At 34.5% G+C, this 22,464-nt stretch overlaps 2 protein-coding genes across 7 annotated transcripts; both read right to left on the bottom strand.

The window, feature by feature from the left end:
• Positions 1-43: 43 nt before the first annotated feature.
• Positions 44-4,948, bottom strand: LOC142521494 (uncharacterized). 5 transcript variants are annotated; one of them, XR_012814209.1, is made up of 9 exons: positions 4,794-4,947; positions 4,255-4,329; positions 3,444-3,503; positions 2,727-2,829; positions 1,712-2,282; positions 1,052-1,187; positions 695-862; positions 491-610; positions 44-384 (listed from the first exon to the last, which is right to left on the bottom strand). XR_012814209.1 is itself a non-coding variant. In XM_075624700.1 (8 exons), exons 2-7 carry the CDS (start codon positions 4,327-4,329, stop codon positions 708-710), a joined length of 1,170 nt encoding a protein of 389 aa, XP_075480815.1. In that variant the 5' UTR covers positions 4,794-4,948; the 3' UTR covers positions 460-610; positions 695-707. The 5 variants fall into 5 exon arrangements, 2 of the variants coding, with proteins under 2 accessions (XP_075480815.1, XP_075480814.1); XR_012814210.1 differs by having other exon boundaries at positions 46-281; XR_012814212.1 differs by lacking the exon at positions 44-384 and having other exon boundaries at positions 460-610; positions 695-858.
• Positions 4,949-18,155: 13,207 nt separating this feature from the next.
• Positions 18,156-20,753, bottom strand: LOC142521444 (uncharacterized). Of its 2 annotated transcripts, none has more exons than XM_075624648.1 (2): positions 20,485-20,753; positions 18,156-20,383 (listed from the first exon to the last, which is right to left on the bottom strand). In XM_075624648.1, the coding sequence occupies exon 2, from the start codon at positions 20,013-20,015 to the stop codon at positions 18,450-18,452; it is 1,566 nt and encodes a 521-aa protein (XP_075480763.1). In that variant the 5' UTR covers positions 20,016-20,383; positions 20,485-20,753; the 3' UTR covers positions 18,156-18,449. The 2 variants fall into 2 exon arrangements, with proteins under 2 accessions (XP_075480763.1, XP_075480764.1); XM_075624649.1 differs by having other exon boundaries at positions 18,156-20,379.
• Positions 20,754-22,464: the final 1,711 nt, after the last annotated feature.

Here is a 22,464-nt window from a genome sequence, read left to right as displayed (position 1 = left end):
TCCAAACATAATAATTAATATGTACATAGTGGTTTCATCAACAAATACACACACCTTTTTATAAATAAATAAAAAAGATTACAAAGAAACACATCAACAGAATTCAGTAACCACGCTTGGTGAAAAAGAAAAAAATCATCACCAAACAATGAAAAACTCTATCTCCTGATATTCATGGAGTTGATGTTCATACTTTTTGAAAATTTACATGGAAATTTTCGAAAAAAATCCTTGGAATTCCACTAAAATGGCACTTCACACGCCTCGCCCATGAATTTTCTCTGCACATTGTTATACAAGAAAATATAATTCAGAAAAATAGGATACACCAGAAGGCTCTAACATTCTTAATAAATTCAGGCTTGTTCAACAGAGATGATGCACCTGTAATGAAGTTTGCATTAATGGTGCTGAAATGTAAGCGCGACGAAGAACATAATAATATAAAAGGACATGTACCATGCATGAAGAGGAGATTAGAACAACAAACCCTTAGATACAAGTTCAACAAGAAGGCTTTTGTGAAATCTGAGGTTATATTTTATGTTTTGTTGATACTCCTGACAACGAGGCTTTGCGAGGTGTAGGATTTTTGCTTCTCTTTGGCAATCTACATCACAAAATGTAAATACCATTAATCAATCTTGACAAAATCTCTTCCATGTGGAATGTAAGAGATTGGAGTTTTGCCTACCTGAGCCTCCAATTCAGCTATTCTTTGCAAAGATATTTGTTCTATGGATGCACGACGTTTGCACTCTTCTTCGAGCAACCCTGTTATTTGGTACCTCAGCTCGGCCATTTCCTGGGCTAAATCTTCTGCTTCTTCTTTTGCGTTCAACTTTTCTTTTCTCAGCTCTTCCTAGCAAATGTTATTCACAAACTTTCAGACACTGAGAACTACATTACCAAAGTTGGTAAGATCCAAAACTATAAACGTTCACATAACTTAAAAGATGCCACATAGAGTCATTTACTAACTATAAGGAGTCAGCATTTGTATAGTTGCTGCATGACAAGCACAAGCGTGTAAATAATCATGCCAGCATACCTTAAGCTCTCTCACAAGATGCTCATAGTCATCTATCTGACGTGTCATTTCGGCCATCTTGTTTCTTTTTTCTGCATCCAGTGCTTCTGGTGTAGCAAACTTGGAAAGCAGGGGACCCAAAATATTGCCGCAGGTACTGCAAGCAAAGGTTCGGAAGCATCAAAATAAGTTGAACTTGACAATTTTAGCGGAGTAGCATGTGATTAGTCTACCTTTTTCAACTTAATGGATTCCAGCTGCAATGACGAAAGTATCAAATAGCATTCAAAAAATTACGCAAAGGAATTGATGCCATTGCACCGAATGGCACCATATTTTAATCTTCTAAATAAGGTGCTTGTGAACCATATGAATGAGTGTTGAAAACATGAAAACAAGTAAAGTAAGGAAGATGTCATGAAGAATATTCCCAGTAGCAGTTGGCCTTTAGTTCTCAAGGAGTCAAGGACATAGCAGGTGCATCAATTACCAGTGAATGACAGTGTGGGACTTAATTACTTTTGAACGAAGCGAGAAATACAAGATACTCATGTAGTATTTACATCCAAGTAATTACTCCACCCAATATAGAGCTAAAATAACCAATTAAATTTTAGCGGCTGACCAAGTGATATGATGCACACTCGGATACACATAAATACATAGAAGTCTATAGAATACCTTGTATCATTTTCTATTTCACTTGATAGATAGCCATTTTTCCAAAGCGACCCATTAAATCGCTCCTCCATCTTCTCAGCAAATTCTTTGGCATTTATTTCAGATGCTTTGACTTTTTCTTTCAAGTCTTTATTTTCTTTGTCTAAGATCTCAATTACCTTATCAGCATCCTGAATCTGAAGCTCAAGATCCAGGATGAACTCGTTCATAGAAGCATTTTGTTGAGTTTTTTCTTCTAGCAATTTTTTTGCTTCGAAAAAATTCTGCTCCATGGCTATTAGCTCTAGTTTAGTACTCTCTATTTCACATTGATACTCCAATCCCATTGATGAAATTGACTCCTCCAGCTTCTCAACACATGATGCTGAGTTCCTTATGATAACTTCTTTATCCTCAATTTCTTCTGTCAATAGCACTCGCTCAGATTCATATATCTTCATCTGCTCCCTTAAATGTCTGACCTCCTCCTCCAGATTTTCCATGTTTGCAAGTTTTAACCGAAGGCTGCTAATTTCTTCATCAAGGCAGTTTAAGTCAGAGTTTCTTGTATTCAATTGATCCTGCAGGTAATCTGCGAGTTATTATTTAACTGATCAGCCTAAAATCTAATAATAACAAGATGATAGATGTATCACGTTAGGACTATCTAAAAAAATTTAATTGAAAAAGGGCGAGGCTCTATTCTTTATCTTCTAATTAGTTAGGGAAAAACAACTTCAAGGAAAAGACTCTCCACATCTTAACATATAAGTTGCAATTTAATTTTAAAAGGAGATAGTGGCCACTTAAGTAGGTATCTTTATATCATGAATATGAAAGAAGAAAATAATAGAAAAACTCTAGCCATAAGCCATTATTCCTAGCAATCACTCTAGTTGACCTTGTTGGCAATCTCCCAGAGATGAATAGTTTGAAGCAAAAACATATGAAAAAAAGAGTTTCACATCATCTCCAGATAACGTGAAGATAAACTCTAAGAATGAAAGTAAATCGCAGTCCGCAGAGGATGTCCCACCTATTTCTTGGCAACAATTACTCAATTCTCTTTCCAAGTCCTGTATGTGGTTTTTGTCTTCCTCACGGGCTTCAGATAAATTCTTGACATGACATTCCAATTTCTGCGTCAAAGAGAAGTGAAACTAGAATTAATGGGCAATTCAGTCATATATCCTAATATTGCTTGAAATTAATCGAATTTGAAATTTAATGGGCAATGTGGTATTCACTTTGCAGTTCCATAATACGGATTTGTTCTCATTTATGATTTAATTCATGTCAAAAGCACATAAATGTATATAAAATACCGATGACAGATCAGATCAAGATGGGAAATAAAGTAAAGTAGGATAGAAAGTAAAGATGGAAAGGGTTTCAATCAGAATCTAAATAAAGCCACTATTTGCCTAAATGAGAAACTTAAATAGTGGGTAACTCGTTAAAGATGACAGAAAAAACCTTAAAAAGATGATTTTTTTTTTTGCTTTATGTAGAAGGAAATGTGTTCAATCACTAAGATGGAGGCAGGAATAAAGTGAGACAATCGACTATTTCATCTTTTCTCCAAAACACACGTACCCAAGATTAGCTAGTGTGTATTTGAAAAACATAGGGAGGGCAAATAACAAATATCACCATTTTATAGGGAAAAAAAAGAGACTAAGTACCATAGCCTAAGCTTTGTGCAATACATAGTCTATCACATGAGCATGCAACTAAAAGAAAAAGGTAATACTCTGATTAGTTCGAAGCTCTGGGACTTTGAATCTCTCAACATTTCCTTTTCCTTTGTCAGCTGTATCAGAGGATTTAATTTAAACGTATTAAACAACAAAACGTCTGAACAGTATAACGGTCAGACAACAGGCATTGATAGAAACATGGACGAAATTGGTCATAAAATAGGAAATATATTCCAAAATTGAGGAGAAAAGCAAAGTCAATCTTATTCATGCATCTGAAGCATGTTATTAAAATGACCAGATTAGACATGCAAGTGCATGGCATTAAAATCACCAAATAAAACTTGTAAACGCATGTTATTAAAACGACCAAATTAGACCTGAAAAATGCTCTGCAATTTTCCCAATTGACACGTTTCTCTTGCAACATTTGATTCAAAAGTACAATGTTTTCAAAATCTTGTAAGTAATTAAGTCGATTGGGTCCCCGTGCATAACTACCATGGTACTTAATTTTGCATAAATTTCATTTTTTCATGTCTCCTTTGCAATGTCTAATCATATCTCAAGTTTGTCTTCCTCACTCATCCCTGACAGACACTGACATCATTGGTGGTCAGCCTGCACTTGTTTGCAAATGATGAAACAAGTTTTTCACTAAATTCCATTACTTAACTTATTTATCCATTGAAAAAAATCAGATGACAGCAATATTATTAGAACTTAAAAGCAAAATGAAGTCGCAAAGCAATCAACATTTACCAACTTACAATACCATTTCAAATAATATAATCCAATCTCTTAATTTCTCCATACTAAGTACCGCAAAACTAGTATTTTAAAGAAGCGAGAAAGTATGCTAACCTCCTTGCATCTTGCCCTGATCTCCAACAAATCATCATCATTTAAAGAGACATTGCTACCGCATCCACCAGACATCTAGAAGGTACAGAGATTTAAAATATTCACCACCCTTCAAAAATGTAACAATCAGACAGACTTGTCCTTTTTGTTCCTTTTTCCTTACAGAAAACCCCATCTTTCATCAAAATGCCACAGTGTGACAGGGTATTTATATGTTTCCAATCCAACATGAGCAGTATGTCATTGAAAATAACTTGGATAAAAGTGGTTAACGAGGATATGTTATGTAAGATCAAACAAGAAAACACATTAAAAGACGTGACTTTCAGCTCCAACAAAACAAACTCAATCAAAAATTACCAAAAAATAAAAAAGGCAAAAGGATTACAGAAGAACCCAGAAACTGATTGCGAATAACAAAGAACCCATGATATAAAATCAATAAAATGTCTCAAAAAGATTATTTCTTTTGCCCTTATGATATCTGCTGATGATAAAAACAACTGCATCAACAAAACTTGGGGAGAAGAGGAATTTACCGATTTTTTTTCCGTATAATTACGCTAACAGGCTGCAAATATCTTCCCAAGAAATTGTGAATTTGTCCGCTCTGTTTTTGTGGAGAAATTAAAGAATAATTGCCAATTATGAATGCGAATTTTGGTCTAACAACAGCTTGAAATGAAACGATGGAGACCTGTTATTTTGAATAAAGCTTTCGAAAATCACAATTTGCCCCTCGGCTTTCCGAAATTAGCGTAATGTTAGTAAATGTTTATTATTAAGATAATATAAATTATTTTTACAAAAATTTATGTGAGACGGTTTCACAGATCGTATTTAGTGAGACTAATCTTTTATTTGGGGTATTCAAGAAAATATATTACTTTTTTTATGCTAAGAGTATTATTTTTTATTGTGAATATCGGTATGGTTGACCCGTCTCACAGATAAACATTCGTGAGACCGTCTCACAAGAGACATACTCAAATATATTTTTGGCTTGGTACCTTTGTCGTTTTGTAATTTTGATATTTTATATTAACAAATTTTAGTGTATTAATATTTTAAATAACATAACGTTGATATGACGTTGATGTGACGCTCACGTATATATTGCCATTCAGCATTCCATATGAAAAATGAATAAAATTACCAAAAATCGAAATATATACGATTAAGACTGAAATTCGATATGTAGATGATGAAAATCTCAAATAAACAAACATGAATAGGTCTTTTGTGAGATGATCTCACGAATATTTATCTGTGAGATGGATCAATCCTACTGATATTCATAATAAAAAATAATACTCTTAGCATAAAAAGTAATATTTTTTCATTGATAACCCAAATTAGAGATTCGTCTAACAAAATACGATCCGTGAGACCGTCTCACACAAATATTTGCCTACAAAACATACAGGAGCGAGCATAAATACAATTTTTGTACTTTTAATTGTAAAGTTATAATTTTAAAATGAATTATTTGCATTCAAATCATCTATATTGTATGTATATGACATATATCCTCTTATCAAGTATAAAAATTATAACATGACACGGGAGACGAGTGTAAAATACATAAACTATAGGGATGAAGGCAAATTACTAAGTTTAAAATTATTTCAAGTACAAGTAAATAAAAACATGCATGGTTACTATAAAAATTTATGAACGAAATAATATATAGCTATCAATTTAAAAATAATTCAGGACATATATTATTTTAATTTTCAGAATCAGGATGCAGATTTGGAATAATTTTATTTTTCTATTTGTTGTTTATTTAAATTTTCATCATTTTGATTCTTGATTAAGTTCAAAAATTAAATTTTAGTATTTTTCAATTTAAATTTTTTAGAAGAATTGCATCTTTTATTATTATTATTGAAAGTATGAATATATATCATTAATATATTGGAATATAATATCAAGTTTTACATCACTTCATATGAATAAAATAAATCCAAGCCAGCTTATAGAGTAAGATCGAATGTTGTGGACTCGAGTAAAACAAACACCATCACTAGGGATGAGGCCGGAAAATAGAGTGTTTCTACATAAATTAAGTGTTCAAAATTTCTTGGATTATGGTGCACGGACATGAGTTGTGGCTCATGTTCGACCATCCTAACGACCCATGATCATTAGTGGTGCATGAATATGGGCTGATGCCCATGTTGGTTCAGTCCAATGACTCATGATCGTTACATCAAATGTCTTCAACACATCACAACTGAAGGGAATTTGTGTTATAAAGTTTAATATTCCGTTGCATGTTGTCTTGAATGTTGTAACATTTGACACAACACTTGATTTTGATAAAAACACAAATTACCATATTACGCTACTATTATATATTTACTCATATCTGTCAAGCAATACATCCTAACAACAACAACATAGGGAAACTGCGATATTTCGTCTTTGCGAGTTATTCAGAAAATTCACCGGAGCTTTATCTATGTTCTCTCGTTTGCTTCTTTTGGTGCAAAAATTATTTTGCATTATGTATAGACTTGTGTTGATCTTGATATGATTCCTACAAGATAAGAAAATTGGTATTTCATTAGGAAACTAATTCTTTTAAATATTAAAGATCAAATATAGTTTAAGAAATTCAATATTCTATAAAGATAAAACTCTTATGTAAAATCTTGTTAAAAAAGAAAAATAATATTTTTTAAAGAATTGTGTCTTGCAATGCAAGTCATGTTTCCTTTTAATATCTTTTTTGTCTTTCTAGACAAAATAAGCACAAACAAATCTACGCATGTTGATGCAACTCCATTTGACTCTCCCTGATTTTGAAAACATATATCCTCCTGAATTTGGTCATATTAGTTTGAGTGTTGCTCGAAGTATTGACAACACATGGACAAAGACATTTATCATTTAACACTGAATAGAACATGTGGGGCCCTTAGCTCCTAATTGTTATTACAATGCACTCTGATTAGGATTAACTAATTACAGCGGAAAACGAGTTTAAAATTTCTTTACAATGAGCCCAAATCCTTTTATTTGAATACTAAAAATAGTATTTCATCTCACGTCATAAACATGCCCACACGTAATCAAAACCAATCACATACAAACATCTCATATCCTCGGGACATGCCCCGGTATATAGATACATATACATATATACTGGGAACAAGACATAAACATAAAACCTCAGCCCAAGCTGTGGCTCCCTCCAGAAGTACCCTCTCCGGTCTCCTGATATCCTGGAGTATCTGCCATTGTCCACACACAAAGACAACAACAGCCCCCCTTGGGGGTGAGCTAAGCTCCGTATGGAACAATCAATCATATATACCACAGATATCTAAACAATGATATATGGTATGCAATCCATGTATGTCGTGGAGGTATCAGGTCAAATGCCCATCCACTGAGCACATGTCAGAATCAAACGAATCGCTATCAAATCAATGCTCGAGCTGGCACACCGGCCTCAATAAGGGATACTCGTATGATAGCGTCGACGAAGCGCCATCAAATCCCAAATCTCAAATCAATCGCCGGGGCCACAAATGTCTATGTTTTAAGGGTCATGTAATACCAAACATAGCATTGTGTTTACAAACCCCAGAATCCAATCAAATCATATCAGGGTATCCAAGGATCATAGCTCAACGTGCATGTCATGTATCGATGTATGCATCAAACGATGTGTGTTAACAAAAAATTTATTTTATACATCGATATTCAAATCACAATATCATGTATGCCACATAAACTCAACAAATAAGGCATATCGACACATATTCTCAATCAAATCAATCCAACATATATCATATAATACAGATACCTGTCGTATGTTATCCGGTTGCAACATACCTCAATTCTTCATTCCAATTGATGTAGCTTGAAGATATCAGTATAATAATCTATCTACATCAATAACATATTCATTCCAATCAATAACATACTCCAAAATCATTAATATGAGTTTCAAATATCATTTGAAACTTCAAAAATTCATATCAAATCAAAATCATATCATAATTCAATTCCGACTTTAAAACTTAGTTTCTTGTCAGTTATTCTACCGCATATATAACCGACAAATAATTCTTCAATATCAATCAAATGATTAAAATTCTCTAATTATAATAAATTGAGAATAATTCAAAATAACATCACTATAATCATCTCTTCTTCGTTAAAATCATACATTATTCAACAATCTTCAATTCCAGTATGATTTAACAATTTATCGGATTTATTCAAAAAATCGACGAATTTCAAACATCACCAAAACTATGAAATTTATACCTCAAATCGAAGATCTCGTGTCAACAATCCTAGATCTGAAGTCGGTTCGTCGATTGGATAAACCGATAAGTCGCACGATCGAAAAGAAAAATAAAAACCTTATTTCTTCTCTCTCATTTCGTTTTATGTCAAAATTGAGACCGGTGGAATTCACGACTCACGTTAATATTATTTTTTTTATTTTTTTAAATATTATATTATATTATATTAATAAAATAATATAATATAATATAATATATACTATTTAAAATTTTAACATCGGTACATCCCTTAGAACCAGTCAAACGATCAAATTTTTCAAAACTCAAAACATGAAACTTCTATATCTTTGAGTTTTCTGCGTTACATCCAAATCTCAAATCATTTGGACTTCATATGTCCAAGATATGTCATATTTTATTCTTAAAAATTAATTCATTATTTTTCAACTTATTTACGAAAATGCCATCAATACTATTTTATTATCGGGGTCTCACAGAACACATGTTCTTATAGAGATAATCACTCTTTCACATCTTCTTAAACTGAAATGAGGATAGCATTAAAACCACCTTAACACCTAATTAACAAGAACTTAAGAAACTTGAAATGAGCTTAAAACTAAACAAACTCAGAGCAGATAAAATGATAAAATAAAATCATTGATTGCTATAAGTGTTAGTAGCTTCTTCAACTTCGTATTCGGTGTTATCACTTTCTTTTGTCCCTGATGATCTTGCTTTCGAAGTTTGTGCATCACTCTTTATCTCTTTTTTTTTTTTTTTTGGTCCAGAATGGACAACCAAATTCCAAAAAAAAACAAAAACAAAATTCCAGGAAGATCTATCTTCTGATTACCTTTGAAAATGGCCAGAGCAATCTTCAGTGGATCACTTACATCGAAGAGCTCCTTATGAATTTCTATTGTGAATTCTTGAGACTCAAAGATCCCATAAATCAGTGAGAGAAAATAAAGTTTGCACGATTTGAAGATTTACTTTCCAAAATTAAAGGTATTGTGAGTTTCAATGGAAAACAGAACTAATGTATGTGGTCTCGTCACCACTGTAGAATTGGTTGAAGGAGTCCAATTACATATAACAATTTTGTGAATAACTGAGTAAAAAGACGTCAAGTTGGCTACAGAAAGGCGCCTTGGATATGCTGGAAATTGAGTGATCAAGCTTCTGGTTAATACTAAAGTAACCTCATGAATGCCAATGAAGTAATTTGTTTGATTTCTCATCACCTACACCTGGTGAGAGATTGGTATAGAACTCAAGAATATGCTTACGACATATTATGACACCACTGAAGAAATAGTCGAAAATAGCTCACAGAGTTTGAGGAAAGCCACGATATTCTGCCTAGAAAAGCCATCTGTATCCACGTTTTTCTCATCAATGAACTCTTGGATGGCATACATAGACCACTAAGTCAGAGATTTTTCAATGTAGAACTTAGTTGAGAAGACTTTGCTCAAATCATAGTCTTTGTTGTCCGTGTTGTCTGGAATTTCATCAACATCACCCTCAACATCTTCACTATCAGCTTCATTATCTGCACTATCATCGAATTTTTCATTAGTAGAGGTGGAAGATGAACTGTTGGAGGACTCGGGACTGTCGTCCACGAATTCCTGTTACATTTCTACCAGCCCCATCTGATAGTGATAACCTACACTTGCACCAAGTTTTCAAACTTACTACTGCCACTACTACTGTTGCACCTGTTAGGTGAGTTTTTAATGGAGGTGGGGCCCATGCGGAATTTAAAAATGTTTTCTCACATATCCCACATCGGAAAATCCTCAAAGTTGGTTCAATAAATTTGTTATAAATTGAGCCTTCCTTGTTTGCTTTTAGTATCCCAAAATCAAAAGCTTTTCAGCTTTGATAAAAAGAGAGTGCATAGAAAAAGAGTGTATTTTTTCTTGAGTGCGGGAATTCTCTTGTGTGAGTTAGAGAAATTATTTTTTCGGTATACATGGGTTTGGGAGTGTGAGGAATATAGAGTGTATTGGTGTATACACTTGTTGTAATATTTCTTTCAGTTATAAAAGTTGCAGTGCTCCGTGGACGTAGCCTATTTTGGGTGAACCACGTAAATCTTTGTGTTCTTGTTGATTATTTTATTCCGCATCAATTTCGGTACTATATTATCATCATGATCGGCATCACTTCGGGGTAATTTCCCAACAACTGGTATCAGAGCCTTGTTGTGAAAATTCTTAAAAATTCTGAGTATGCTCTGTGGTTGCAGCCTTGTCTGATCTTCCACATCAGAAAAGATTTTTTAGATTTTTTGCTAAGGCTAGAGAAGTGATGGCCGGAGATGATGGATCGGGACCGGGAATCAACAAGTTCGACGGAACAGATTTTTCGTTTTGGCGGTTACAGATAAGAGATTATCTGTACAGTAAGAAGCTGCATCAACCTCTATCAGGAAAGAAACCGGAAAAGATGGAGGATGATGACTGGGAGCTCCTTGACCGACAGGTTTTAGGTGTCATACGATTGACCCTAACAAAGAACGTGGTGCATAACGTGGCGGAGGCCAAAACCACGGAGGAGATGATGTCCATTTTGTCGGACATGTACGAAAAGCCATCGGCAAATAATAAAGTGCATCTCATGAAAAAGTTATTCAACTTGAAGATGGGAGAAGGTGCTTCGGTGGCAAAACACATAAATGAATTCAACACGATTGTCTCCCAGCTGACATCAGTGGACATCAAATTTGATGATGAGATTCGGGCACTTATTCTTCTTGCGTCTTTACCAGACAATTGGGAACCGATGCGGGCAGCGGTTAGCAACTCTGTTAGAAAAGGGAAACTACAATTCAATGATGTTAGAGATCAAATCCTTGCTGAAGAAGTTCGCAGGAAAGACTCGGGTGAAGCAACATCATCGAGATCTGCTCTAAATCTTGATAACAGAGGAAGAGGAAGGAGTGGTGAAAGGAGTTCCAACCGATGGCGCGGTAGATCCAAATCAAGAAATGGAAAAGACAAAAACATCTTTGAAAAGAATATGAAGTGCTGGAGCTGTGGTGAGACTGGTCACCTGAAAAAGAACTGCAGATCAACGAAGAATAATGCAAATGTTGTCACTGAGGAAGTACATGATGCTCTTCTATTATCCATGGAAAGCCCTGTTGATTCTTGGGTTATGGACTCGGGAGCTTCGTTTCATACCACTGGTGATCGCGATGTATTTGATAATTACATCGCTGGAGATTACGGAAAATTTTTCCTGGCTGATGGAAAACCCTTGGAAATTGTTGGTATGGGTGATGTACGAATGAAGATGTCAAATGGATCTGTCTGGAAAATCAACAAAGTCAGACATGTACCAAAATTGACACGCAATCTGATCTCGGTGGGACAGCTCGATGATGAAGGCCACAATGTGACTTTCGGTGATGGTTCCTGGAAAGTGAACAAAGGAGCCATGATTGTTGCTCGAGGAAAGAAAACTGGAACACTGTATATGACTTCCAGTTGCAGAGACACACTAGCAGCTGTGGATGCTGGAGCCAATTCAAGTCTATGGCATTATAGACTTGGACATATGAGTGAGAAGGGAATGAAGATGTTGGTGTCAAAAGGAAAGCTACCAGAATTAAAGACTGTTGAACACCAACTATGTGAAAGCTGTATCCTTGGAAAGCAAAAGAAGGTGAGCTTTTCAAAAGGCGGTAGAGAACCAAAAGCAGCAAAGTTGGAGCTGGTTCATACTGATGTATGGGGACCATCTCCTGTGACATCCCTTGGAGGCTCGAGATACTATGTCACATTCATTGACGATTCGAGTAGAAAAGTTTGGGTTTATTTTCTGAAAAATAAATCTGATGTTTACGAGACCTTTAAAAGGTGGAAAGGCATGGTGGAAAATGAGACCAACTTGAAGGTGAAGTGCTTACGGTCTGACAATGGTGGAGAATATGAAGATGATGAGTTTAAAAAATATTGTGCACAGAACGGGATCAAGATGGAGAAAACCATTCCTGGTACACCTCAACAGAATGGTGTAGCTGAAAGGATGAACAGGACCCTGAATGAACGAGCAAGGAGCATGAGATTGCATTCTGGATTGCCAAAATCATTCTGGGCTGATGCTGTTAACACTGCAGCATATCTGATCAACAGAGGACCTTCGATACCGCTTGACTGCAGAATACCAGAAGAGGTATGGAGCGGCAAAGAAGTAAACATTTCTTTCTTGAAAGTGTTTGGATGTCTATCCTATGTTCATATTGATTCAGCAAGCAGAACAAAACTTGATCCGAAATCAAAGAAGTGCTTCTTTATTGGTTGTGGAGATAATGAGTTTGGTTATCGTTTCTGGGATGACCAAAATCGGAAGATCATTCGGAGCAGGGATGTAATATTTAATGAGCAACTTCTGTACAAGGACAAGTCAGACATTGGAGCTGAAGATGAATGTCCTGAAATCAAGAAGACTGATGAAGTGCCATTGACATATATTCCTGTGAATGAATTGAAAACCAGTAATCAGGAAGATGAAGAAGAAACTGCACAAGACGATGACCCACAAACTCCGGTGATTGAACTTAGGAGATCTTTGAGAACCATCAGACCACCTGAGAGATACTCCCATGCACTTTACTATATTTTGCTGACAGACAAAGGTGAACCGGAGACCTATGAAGAGGCAATGCAAAATGATGATTCAACCAAGTGGGAGTTGGCCATGGAGGATGAGATGGATTCACTGTCATCCAATCAGACGTGGGAGTTGACAGAACTTCCACAAGGCAAAAAGGCGTTACATAACAAGTGGGTGTACCGGTTAAAAGAAGAGCATGATGGTAGCAAGCGGTACAAGGCAAAACTTGTTGTAAAAGGCTTCCAACAATGGGAAGGAATTGATTACACCGAAATTTTCTCTCCGATGGTTAAATTAACCACTATCAGGACAGTACTTGGACTAGTGGCGAAGGAAGACTTACATTTGGAGCAGTTGGATGTAAAGACTGCGTTTCTTCACGGTGACCTAGATGAAGAAATTTATATGAAGCAGCCACAGGGCTTTGAAGTACGGGGAAAAGAGAGAATGGTGTGCAAACTTCAGAAGAGCTTGTACGGTCTCAAACAAGCTCCAAGACAGTGGTACAAGAAGTTTGATGGATTCATGAGTGAAAATGGTTTCCTAAGGTGTCAAGCTGATCACTGCTGTTATGTGAAAAGGTTTGACGGTTCTTATATCATACTACTGCTATATGTAGATGATATGCTGATAGCTGGAGCTTGTCTGGAAGAAATTGATAAACTCAAGAAAGATTTATCAAAGGAATTTGCCATGAAGGATTTGAGTGCTGCAAAGCAAATCCTTGGAATGAGGATCTTTAGAGACCGGGTGAATGAATTCTTGAAGTTATCTCAAGAAGAGTACGTAAAAAATGTGGTTAGCAGATTTAATATGGATGAAGCTAAATCTGTGAGTACTCATTCGGCTAGCCATTTCAAACTAACCAAAGCACAATCACCATCGACGGAGCAGGAGAAGGCTTATATGAATAAGGTTCCTTATGCTTCTGCTGTCGGAAGCCTCATGTATGCAATGGTGTGTACAAGACCAGACATAGCACATGCAGTGGGAGTCGTGAGCAGGTTTATGAGTAATCCAGGAAAGCAACACTGGGAAGCAGTTAAGTGGATTCTCAGGTATTTGAAAGGTACTGTTAGTTGTTCTTTATGCTTCAGGAGGTCAAAATTGGGCTTACAGGGTTTTGTCGATGCCGATATGGGTGGTGACCTGGATGGCAGGAAAAGTACTACTGGATATGTGTTCACATTAGGTGGTACAGTTGTAAGCTGGGTGTCTAAGCTGCAAAAGATTGTTGCGCTTTCGACTACAGAGGCTGAGTATGTTGCAGTTACAGAAGCTAGCAATGAGATGATATGGTTGAGATCCTTTCTGGAAGAATTGGGTCAGAAGCTTGAAGATAGCACGTTACACTGTGACAGTCAGAGTGCTATTCATTTAGCAAAAAATCATGTTTATCATGCTAGGACAAAACATATACAGTTTAGGTACCATTTCATCAGATCGGTGCTGGAAGATGGAATCTTGATGCTGGAGAAGATTCCTGGAAGTAAGAATCCAGCCGATATGCTCACAAAGACAGTAACCATTGACAAACTGAAGTTGTGTTCAACTTCAGTCGGACTGCAAGTATAAATGGAGATATATGAGCTGCTGCAATGATGGTGTGAAGACATGATTGAAATCAAGTCTTCAAGTGGGAGAATTGTTAGGTGAGTTTTTAATGGAAGTGGGGCCCACGCGGAATTTAAAAATGTTTTCTCACATATCCCACATCGGAAAATCCTCAAAGTTGGTTCAAGAAATTTGTTATAAATTGAGCCTTCCTTGTTTGCTTTTAGTATCCCAAAATCAAAAGTTTTTCAGCTTTGATAAAAAGAGAGTGCATAGAAAAAGAGTGTATTTTTTCTTGAGTGCGGGAATTCTCTTGTGTGAGTTAGAGAAATTATTTTCTCGGTATACACGGGTTTGGGAGTGTGAGGAATATAGAGTGTATTGGTGTATACACTTGTTGTAATATTTCTTCCAGTTATAAAAGTTGCAGTGCTCTGTGGACGTAGCCTATTTTGGGTGAACCACGTAAATCTTTGTGTTCTTGTTGATTATTTTATTCCGTATCAATTTCGGTACTATATTATCATCATGATCGGCATCACTTCGGGGTAATTTCCCAAAAGCACCACAAGCCCCTCTTCTCTCATTGCTCCAAGACTAGCGTGTGGAGTGGTCATTCGAGATACGCTTCCAAAATCAACTCGCTTAGGAATTAAGAAACCAGTTTCCACTGATAAAAGCAAAGGCAAAATGTTTGTTTTTCTTAAAGAACCAGTGGAAACATGTCCCAAATCTTCTATTCAGATGACCATCGACCTTCACATGGAGGAGATCGAAAGATCTATTGAAGAAGATATTGTCTAATCCGAACAATTCAGCATCTATCAGCATTCAGTCGATTTCTTTGTCGAAAATATTTAATCCACTCTTAAATTTATTAACTCATCAATTTTTCCTTCGGAGATAGAGTTGGGATTACAGGATTGAAGGAAACAAAAAATATATTTAATTCATTCTATAATTTTTATCGAGATTTTTACATGTACTTAATGTCTTTGACACTTACCGTATGATGCAAAAATTATAACATATAAACGAGGTAATATAAGCGTCAAATACATCAAATCTAAGGGAGTTGAATGTAAATAACTCATTATAGGACGTAAAAAATACAATATATAGCTCGAATATTTTACTTTACTGGGAATGATCACGTGCGATGCACGTGGGTAATTAATAATGAAAAATATAATAACGAGATTTAGATAATTAATAATTTTTAAAATTGTTTGAATAACATCTTGTTTATTAGTATTTATTAATTTAAATATATCAAAACACAATAAATAAAAATAAAAATACGCCATGACGATAAATCAAATATATTCACTTATTTATATAACATTTTTCAACTTACATGATTATAACATAATGACAGCTCTCTCAAATTAACAAATATATTTTTCATCCAAATATCATTGTAATGAAAAACAATAAAAATAAAATTAAGAGAATAGTAAATTTTACTAAAACCAAAATCACATTGTATTTAAATGGAGTGCAAACAGTGATTGTCAAATAAAATTCTCTTAATTAACTAAATTATCATAATTATGTTAAAATAAAACCCCTAAACTTGTTATTAAGTTAAATATCAATTGTGTTTTTGCTAACTTTTAACTCATTGCAAATTTTGTTTAACTTTTTCCTTTTATAAAATAGATATTACACATCAACTCAAATATTTTAAATGGTATAATAGCTCAATTATCATGATTCCATCGATGTATCTAACAAGGACAATTATTGCACTCCAACAATATCAATAATCACACTAATTGCAATATATGAGAATCGATCTCATGACTTTGACTCTTATATATACCAATTGTAAGATCATGTATTTGCTACTTTACCAAAAGTTAAAACCGGGGTAACGATGCAACATTAACTAAAATCTTTTAAAATAGTAAAACAACTCAAACGCCACATTTGAATTGTTATACCTTACATAAACAATTATTGCACCTAACAAATATGATATAGTTGTTATTTTACATTTTAGAAATCATTTTCTAAATCAAATTTATTCTCACTAATCAAATAATTTCATCGAACACAAAGTAGTTTTAATTACTAATAATAATTTAAACACATAGGGTGACAACTCTATGTCATCACCTATGCTTCAGTAAGTTGCAATCATAGTAACAATGCACAATGAATTGGTAAACATAACTTAGTTAATTTAATAAATGAGTAATATTAAATAACAATTTTGTTATTTTGAAATGTGAAAAATAGTTTATATATGTAAATTCATCATATATAATGATAAATTAATTAATATGTAGAAAAGAGAAAAAATTGTTTTTTATGTATGTAATTTCATCATATACAATTTGAAATTAATTAATAGGTTGAAAAGAACAAACAATATAACAAATCAATATATTATATACGATGATTTCGTAATAGAATAATGCTAATATAACCATACTTTATATTATGTTTAGAACGCAATTGAAAATTGATAACAAAATATATAATAATAGAAACTTTAATTTTAAAAATATTATTATCTAAAATATTATCATAATACATTATGAATCATAAATGAAATCACTAAATTATTGAGTCACTATTTATTTAACTATTATTTAAATCAATTTATAAAATAAAAGAAAAGATATGAATATTAAATATTCATTAGTAACCATGAAGAAATACAATAATTTTAGTAACAAATTTTAGTTAGCAACAAAGAAAAATTATGGGTAAATTGATAAATTCAATATGAATTAATATCCAAAGGCATTTAAGATAGACAATAAATTATAAAAAAACCCATAAAAAATTATTGATTTAATTTGCTACATTAAATGAATAAAGGTAGATTGGAAAATTCACAATTAGAAGTCATATATTTATATGTATGTTAGATTTAAAAAATAATTAGATGACAAACTGCTCGTCCTTCAAACATGTCCTGCTCATTATTTGCCTATGTGATATTAAGGTGATGCATACATTATTTCTTTCGACTTTTGTTTACCCTGCCCGTCATTTAGACCTTGGCAACCAAAAAACACACACTCACGCGCGCGCGCACATATATATATGGCAAAAACTTGTGTGAGATGGTCTCACGGGTCGTATTTTGTGAGACGGATCTCTTATTTGGGTCATCCATGAAAAAGTATTACCTTTTATGCTAAGAGTATTATTGTGAATATCGGTAGGGTTGACCCGTCTCACAGATAAAGATTCGTGATACCGTCTCACAAGAGACCTACTCTATATATATAATGAAAGGGAAATGGGATGGGTGGTCATTTTAAATGGTGGGTGACTAAACCAACACCTTGAGTTCACTTGTAAACTTTGCATATGTGTACAATATAAAAAGACTCCACATGGTAATGACTTCATATGTATATACTTAATTAATAAGTTCAATATTCAATACTTCATTCATTTCGCTTCATTCCCAAGTCAAGATAATCACAGCATATGACTTTAATTTGTAGATGATGATGTATAGATGAAATAGAAATTACAATCAAATGAATGGTTAACATCATTTTCAAGCAAGAACAAGAATATAGTAATGATCAAATATTACATAATCTAGAAACGGTAAAAACAAGTGGAAGAGATGACTCAAGAAAATGGTTAATGGGAAAGTTTTTGGTAAAAATTGATGCAACTTTAGTGGCTAATAGCCATAGAACACTTGAATTTTCGGTAAAGAATCAATGAATTGGTGAATTAGTAAAAGGTAAGCAAACAACAAGACTATCAGCTGGAGATAATGCCGAGTAACGGCTCGTGCTCGTTCTTGTGACTGTGACCGTGCTCTTGTTCATGGCTGATCCTTATCCACCAAGATTTGAAGTCACTGCATTCTTCATCGACAGGAGCAGGCATGTTGAGATCGAGAAAGTCTCGAATTTTGGGTATTGGTTTCTGAGGTGCTGTAGATGGATGAGTACTTTTGGTTTGATGACTAATCAAGTGTGATCTTTTGTGCCCACCTAAAGCTTGGCCTGATGGGAAAATCTTGAAGCAAATTGGGCATTCATGATCTTTACCTTTCTTGAACCCAACTTCTGATGGAGTTTTAGCTGCAAAATCACGTATATTTTGGGAATTTCGATCGCTTTGAATTGGTGAATTTTCTGTGTTTTCACTTCTTGGAGCACAGCAGCCTTTGAACTTTTTATGGCTAGCTCTGTGACCCCCAAGAGCTTGGTAAGAAGGGAAAGCTCTTTTACAAATTGTGCATAAAAATTTGCTGTTTTTCTCGAAATCTTCAGAGTCTAATGGGTTGTAGGATAATGGGAATTTGTAGTTTTCCACAGGCAAAGTCAAGTCAGAATCATTTGAATCAGTAAATTTCCTCTTGTTCTTCTTCTTGAAATCTCGTTCTTCAAGCAGATCCAATTCACTTTTCTTGATCCAAATCTTTGGGGAGCTAACTTCAGATTCGTTGCATCCAATGTCAACATTCTTTAACTTCTTAAAATTTTCATCTGCATGAAATTCAGTGCTTGTTTTGTGCCCATTTCTTGAATATCGATTTTTCACCTCAGAATCCAGGGCTATAGAATCTATCTTCACGTTTTTCAGTTCCTTGAACTTCAAGAACTCGCCAGTTTTCAAGTTTTTGTCCACGACTTTACCGATATTCTTAGATTCTAAAAGCTCAGAATTATTATCAGAAGAATCAAAAGAATGCATACCATCCCATTTCCTTACATCCCTTGAAAGCATGATCAAACTCAAAGCTACCGTTTCTTGTTCTTGCTGATCGATATCAGAAACATACAACGAAAAATGTGCTAAAGAAGATGAATTTGCAGTAGATGTGCACCTTTTCAATCTATCTGATCTCTTTTTCTTGCAAAAGGGAGTCCCTTCTTCGATATCTGAACAGCTATCCATGATTACTTTTCGATGATCATCCAAACTGTCCTGAGAATCTTCTTCCAAGCTATTTTCAATCCTTCCGCTAAGAGAGTGAGATTTCATGTGGCCAAACAAAGCCCTCCAAGATCGGAAACTTTTGCCGCATTCTTTACAGAGCTTTCTTTGAAGCAAAGTATCCACTTCTTTAATCGACTTTGAGAAATTTTTTGTCTCGTCCGAACTGACTCGGCTTCCAATTACTACAATCTCACTGAGTTTCGCATTGTTTTTGCCATTTGTATGAGGTGGGAGTTTCTTCTTTTGCAACTTGTTATCATTTTTCTGAGTTTGATCAAATGAAACATTGATCAAATGAGACCTCATGTGGCCACCTAAGGATCTGCCACAGGAGAAACTTTTGTTGCAGAATTTGCAGATATGCTTCAGTTCCTCCATAATTTAGTTGAAATTTCACAGAAACAAAAGGTGAGAAACGGATCACAAACAAATCAAGAAAAGCTGAAAACTTGGCTGATTGGAATCAAGGGAATGCTACAATTCTGACCTCTGTGCTAATCAAACAGCACAGAAAATGCAGAAGATCAAATCAAGAAACCGAAATATCAAGAAAACATGAAATTAAAGTCAAACCAGAACTGGGATTCCAGTTTCTCGAATCCCAAACTTACAACCAGTAGCTCAAATCAAGAAACACGAATTTTAAGCTTGAAGCAGACGAGAGCTTCGATTTCTTGAATCTTGAACAGCTGGAGAGAACAAAGATTCAAGAATTTGTCGGATTTCCAGAGCTGAACAAGATCTGACTGACAAGAAAAAATATATGGAAAAAAAAAGAACAAAAAGAGAAAAAAGAGCAGTTCAGTTAGCAACTAAGGAAGAGACTCTCTTTTTAAGCTACTCTTACTTGTAGAAGTAGTAGCTTTAGGGTAGATGAAAGTTGAAGTAAATATCAAATTGGAAAGAGCAGAATCAGTTGGCTTTGTTGTAAATGATGGCAAAGAGCAAGCCAATATAAAACAAGAAACAAATAATTAAAGAATTATATATAATTATATCATAATTTATCTCTGTCACAAACTACACTAGGGAGGAGATTTCCATGCATGAAGGCTAAGATAAAAAAGAGAAACAAAGCAAAGAAAGTGGCAATAAATTGGTGGGGGGCCCTTTAAGATATCCTTACTCCTCTTGCTTTAACTTCAGCTCCAATTGGAATATAGGAGCAGACAATAAGTTTTATCTGGTACAGGTGTGTGCCATCTATGAAAAAATGAATTTTCACTTTCATTTCACTCAATTTTTTTTCCTTAACAACACTCAATTTAATTGAAATCTACAAACTGGTCGCATTCTAATTCTTAAAAAATATTTAAAAAAATTTGGATACCTTCACCTTCGATATTTTTGTCCGATCCAAAATTACTTGTTACATTCATTTACACCCCACTACCTCTGGCTCATCCCTAGCCCAAATGAAAGACAGGCTCATCAAGGGCCCAGGTATTATCCGATAAATACCAGGTTTGAGTGATCGGTTGATTCATTCAATATATTATTTTTCAGTAGCACCCTCGGTTGTTCGCCACTTATATCCACAATCTCTGACTTGAGCGTCGGAGGGGCTACGTCAGGACACCCTCCTGGCCCCCTTCTAATGATCTTATTCGTGATTTCAGGCTCATGACTATTTTGAAACATGCATCTTGACTAGTGACACCCGCTGGAATCGGACCCTAAATTTCCTGTGAATATCAGCATTTTTTGTATTTTATTAAAAAGTTAGAATTAGAATAACTATTTACCAAACATTCTAACTTAAAAAAATTCATTTCTTCGTAATCTATAAACTCGATCAATCTCTAAAAACATAATATTTTGCAAACACTCCTTTTAATATCTTAAACATACGAACTTTATATATTTTCAAAAACAAAACGTATATATAAAAACAAATTAAGTTGGTGTTCTTTGGTATTAACCGTGCATTTCTTTGTAAGTATCATTCTGGTGGATCCAACAAATAAGTAGCTGTTCAGGTTATGGATCTTTGCCTCTATTTAGTCTTTTATATAATTTATTATTTTTTAAGGAGGATTCCACCACACTTTCATACAAGTATTTGCCACCCACTTTAACAAAGAGTGGGGAAAAATGATATCAACCCATCAAATTTTTAGGTGTAAAAAACAACATTCAATTTTTTGAAAAAACAATGGTATAAAATACAAGAGTTGGTCTCTTATGAGACGGTCTCACGAATCTTTATCTGTGAGACATGTCAATCCTACTGATATTCACAATAAAAAGTAATACTCTTAGCATAAAAAGTAATATTTATTCATGGATGACCCAAATAAGAGATCTGTCTTACAAAATACGACTCGTGAGACCGTCTCACACAAGTTTTTGTCAAAATATAAATAAGAAAGGTGACAGGAAAATGTATTATTCTAGACCATGGAAATCATTATTTTAATACAAAAACTTAGTTGACAACTTGATGATGCAGCTAGCATAGAAGCTGAGCATGCAGCAGCAGTGACAGTGCCGGCCCAAATTTGCTGCAATGCCGGCTTTTTTCATTGCAAAAACCGCACTTTCAAATGTCTTCTAATTCCAATGTTTTAGCCTGCATTTCCACTCCAAGATTTAGCTGTATTATATGGAAATTAATTTAAAGTTAAATCTAATATACATAAGTTAATTCGCCTAATCGGGTTCGCATAGTCGTTATAGAGACGCGTTAGATCAAACCGTAGATTTGCTGCAATGGCAAGCCAAGATGATGAGAGATGATCTTCAAATTTTAAATATAATGGAATTTATTCTCGATTTTTTCCGTGATTAATTTAACCGATTAATGTTAAATTACTTAATCCAAAGC

The sequence above is a fragment of the Primulina tabacum genome, chromosome 12 (genome assembly GCF_025594145.1).
Source record: "Primulina tabacum isolate GXHZ01 chromosome 12, ASM2559414v2, whole genome shotgun sequence".
Taxonomy (NCBI): Eukaryota; Viridiplantae; Streptophyta; class Magnoliopsida; order Lamiales; family Gesneriaceae; genus Primulina; species Primulina tabacum.
Note: the sequence above shows the minus strand (reverse complement) of the source record. Positions and strands in the feature narration are given on the sequence as shown.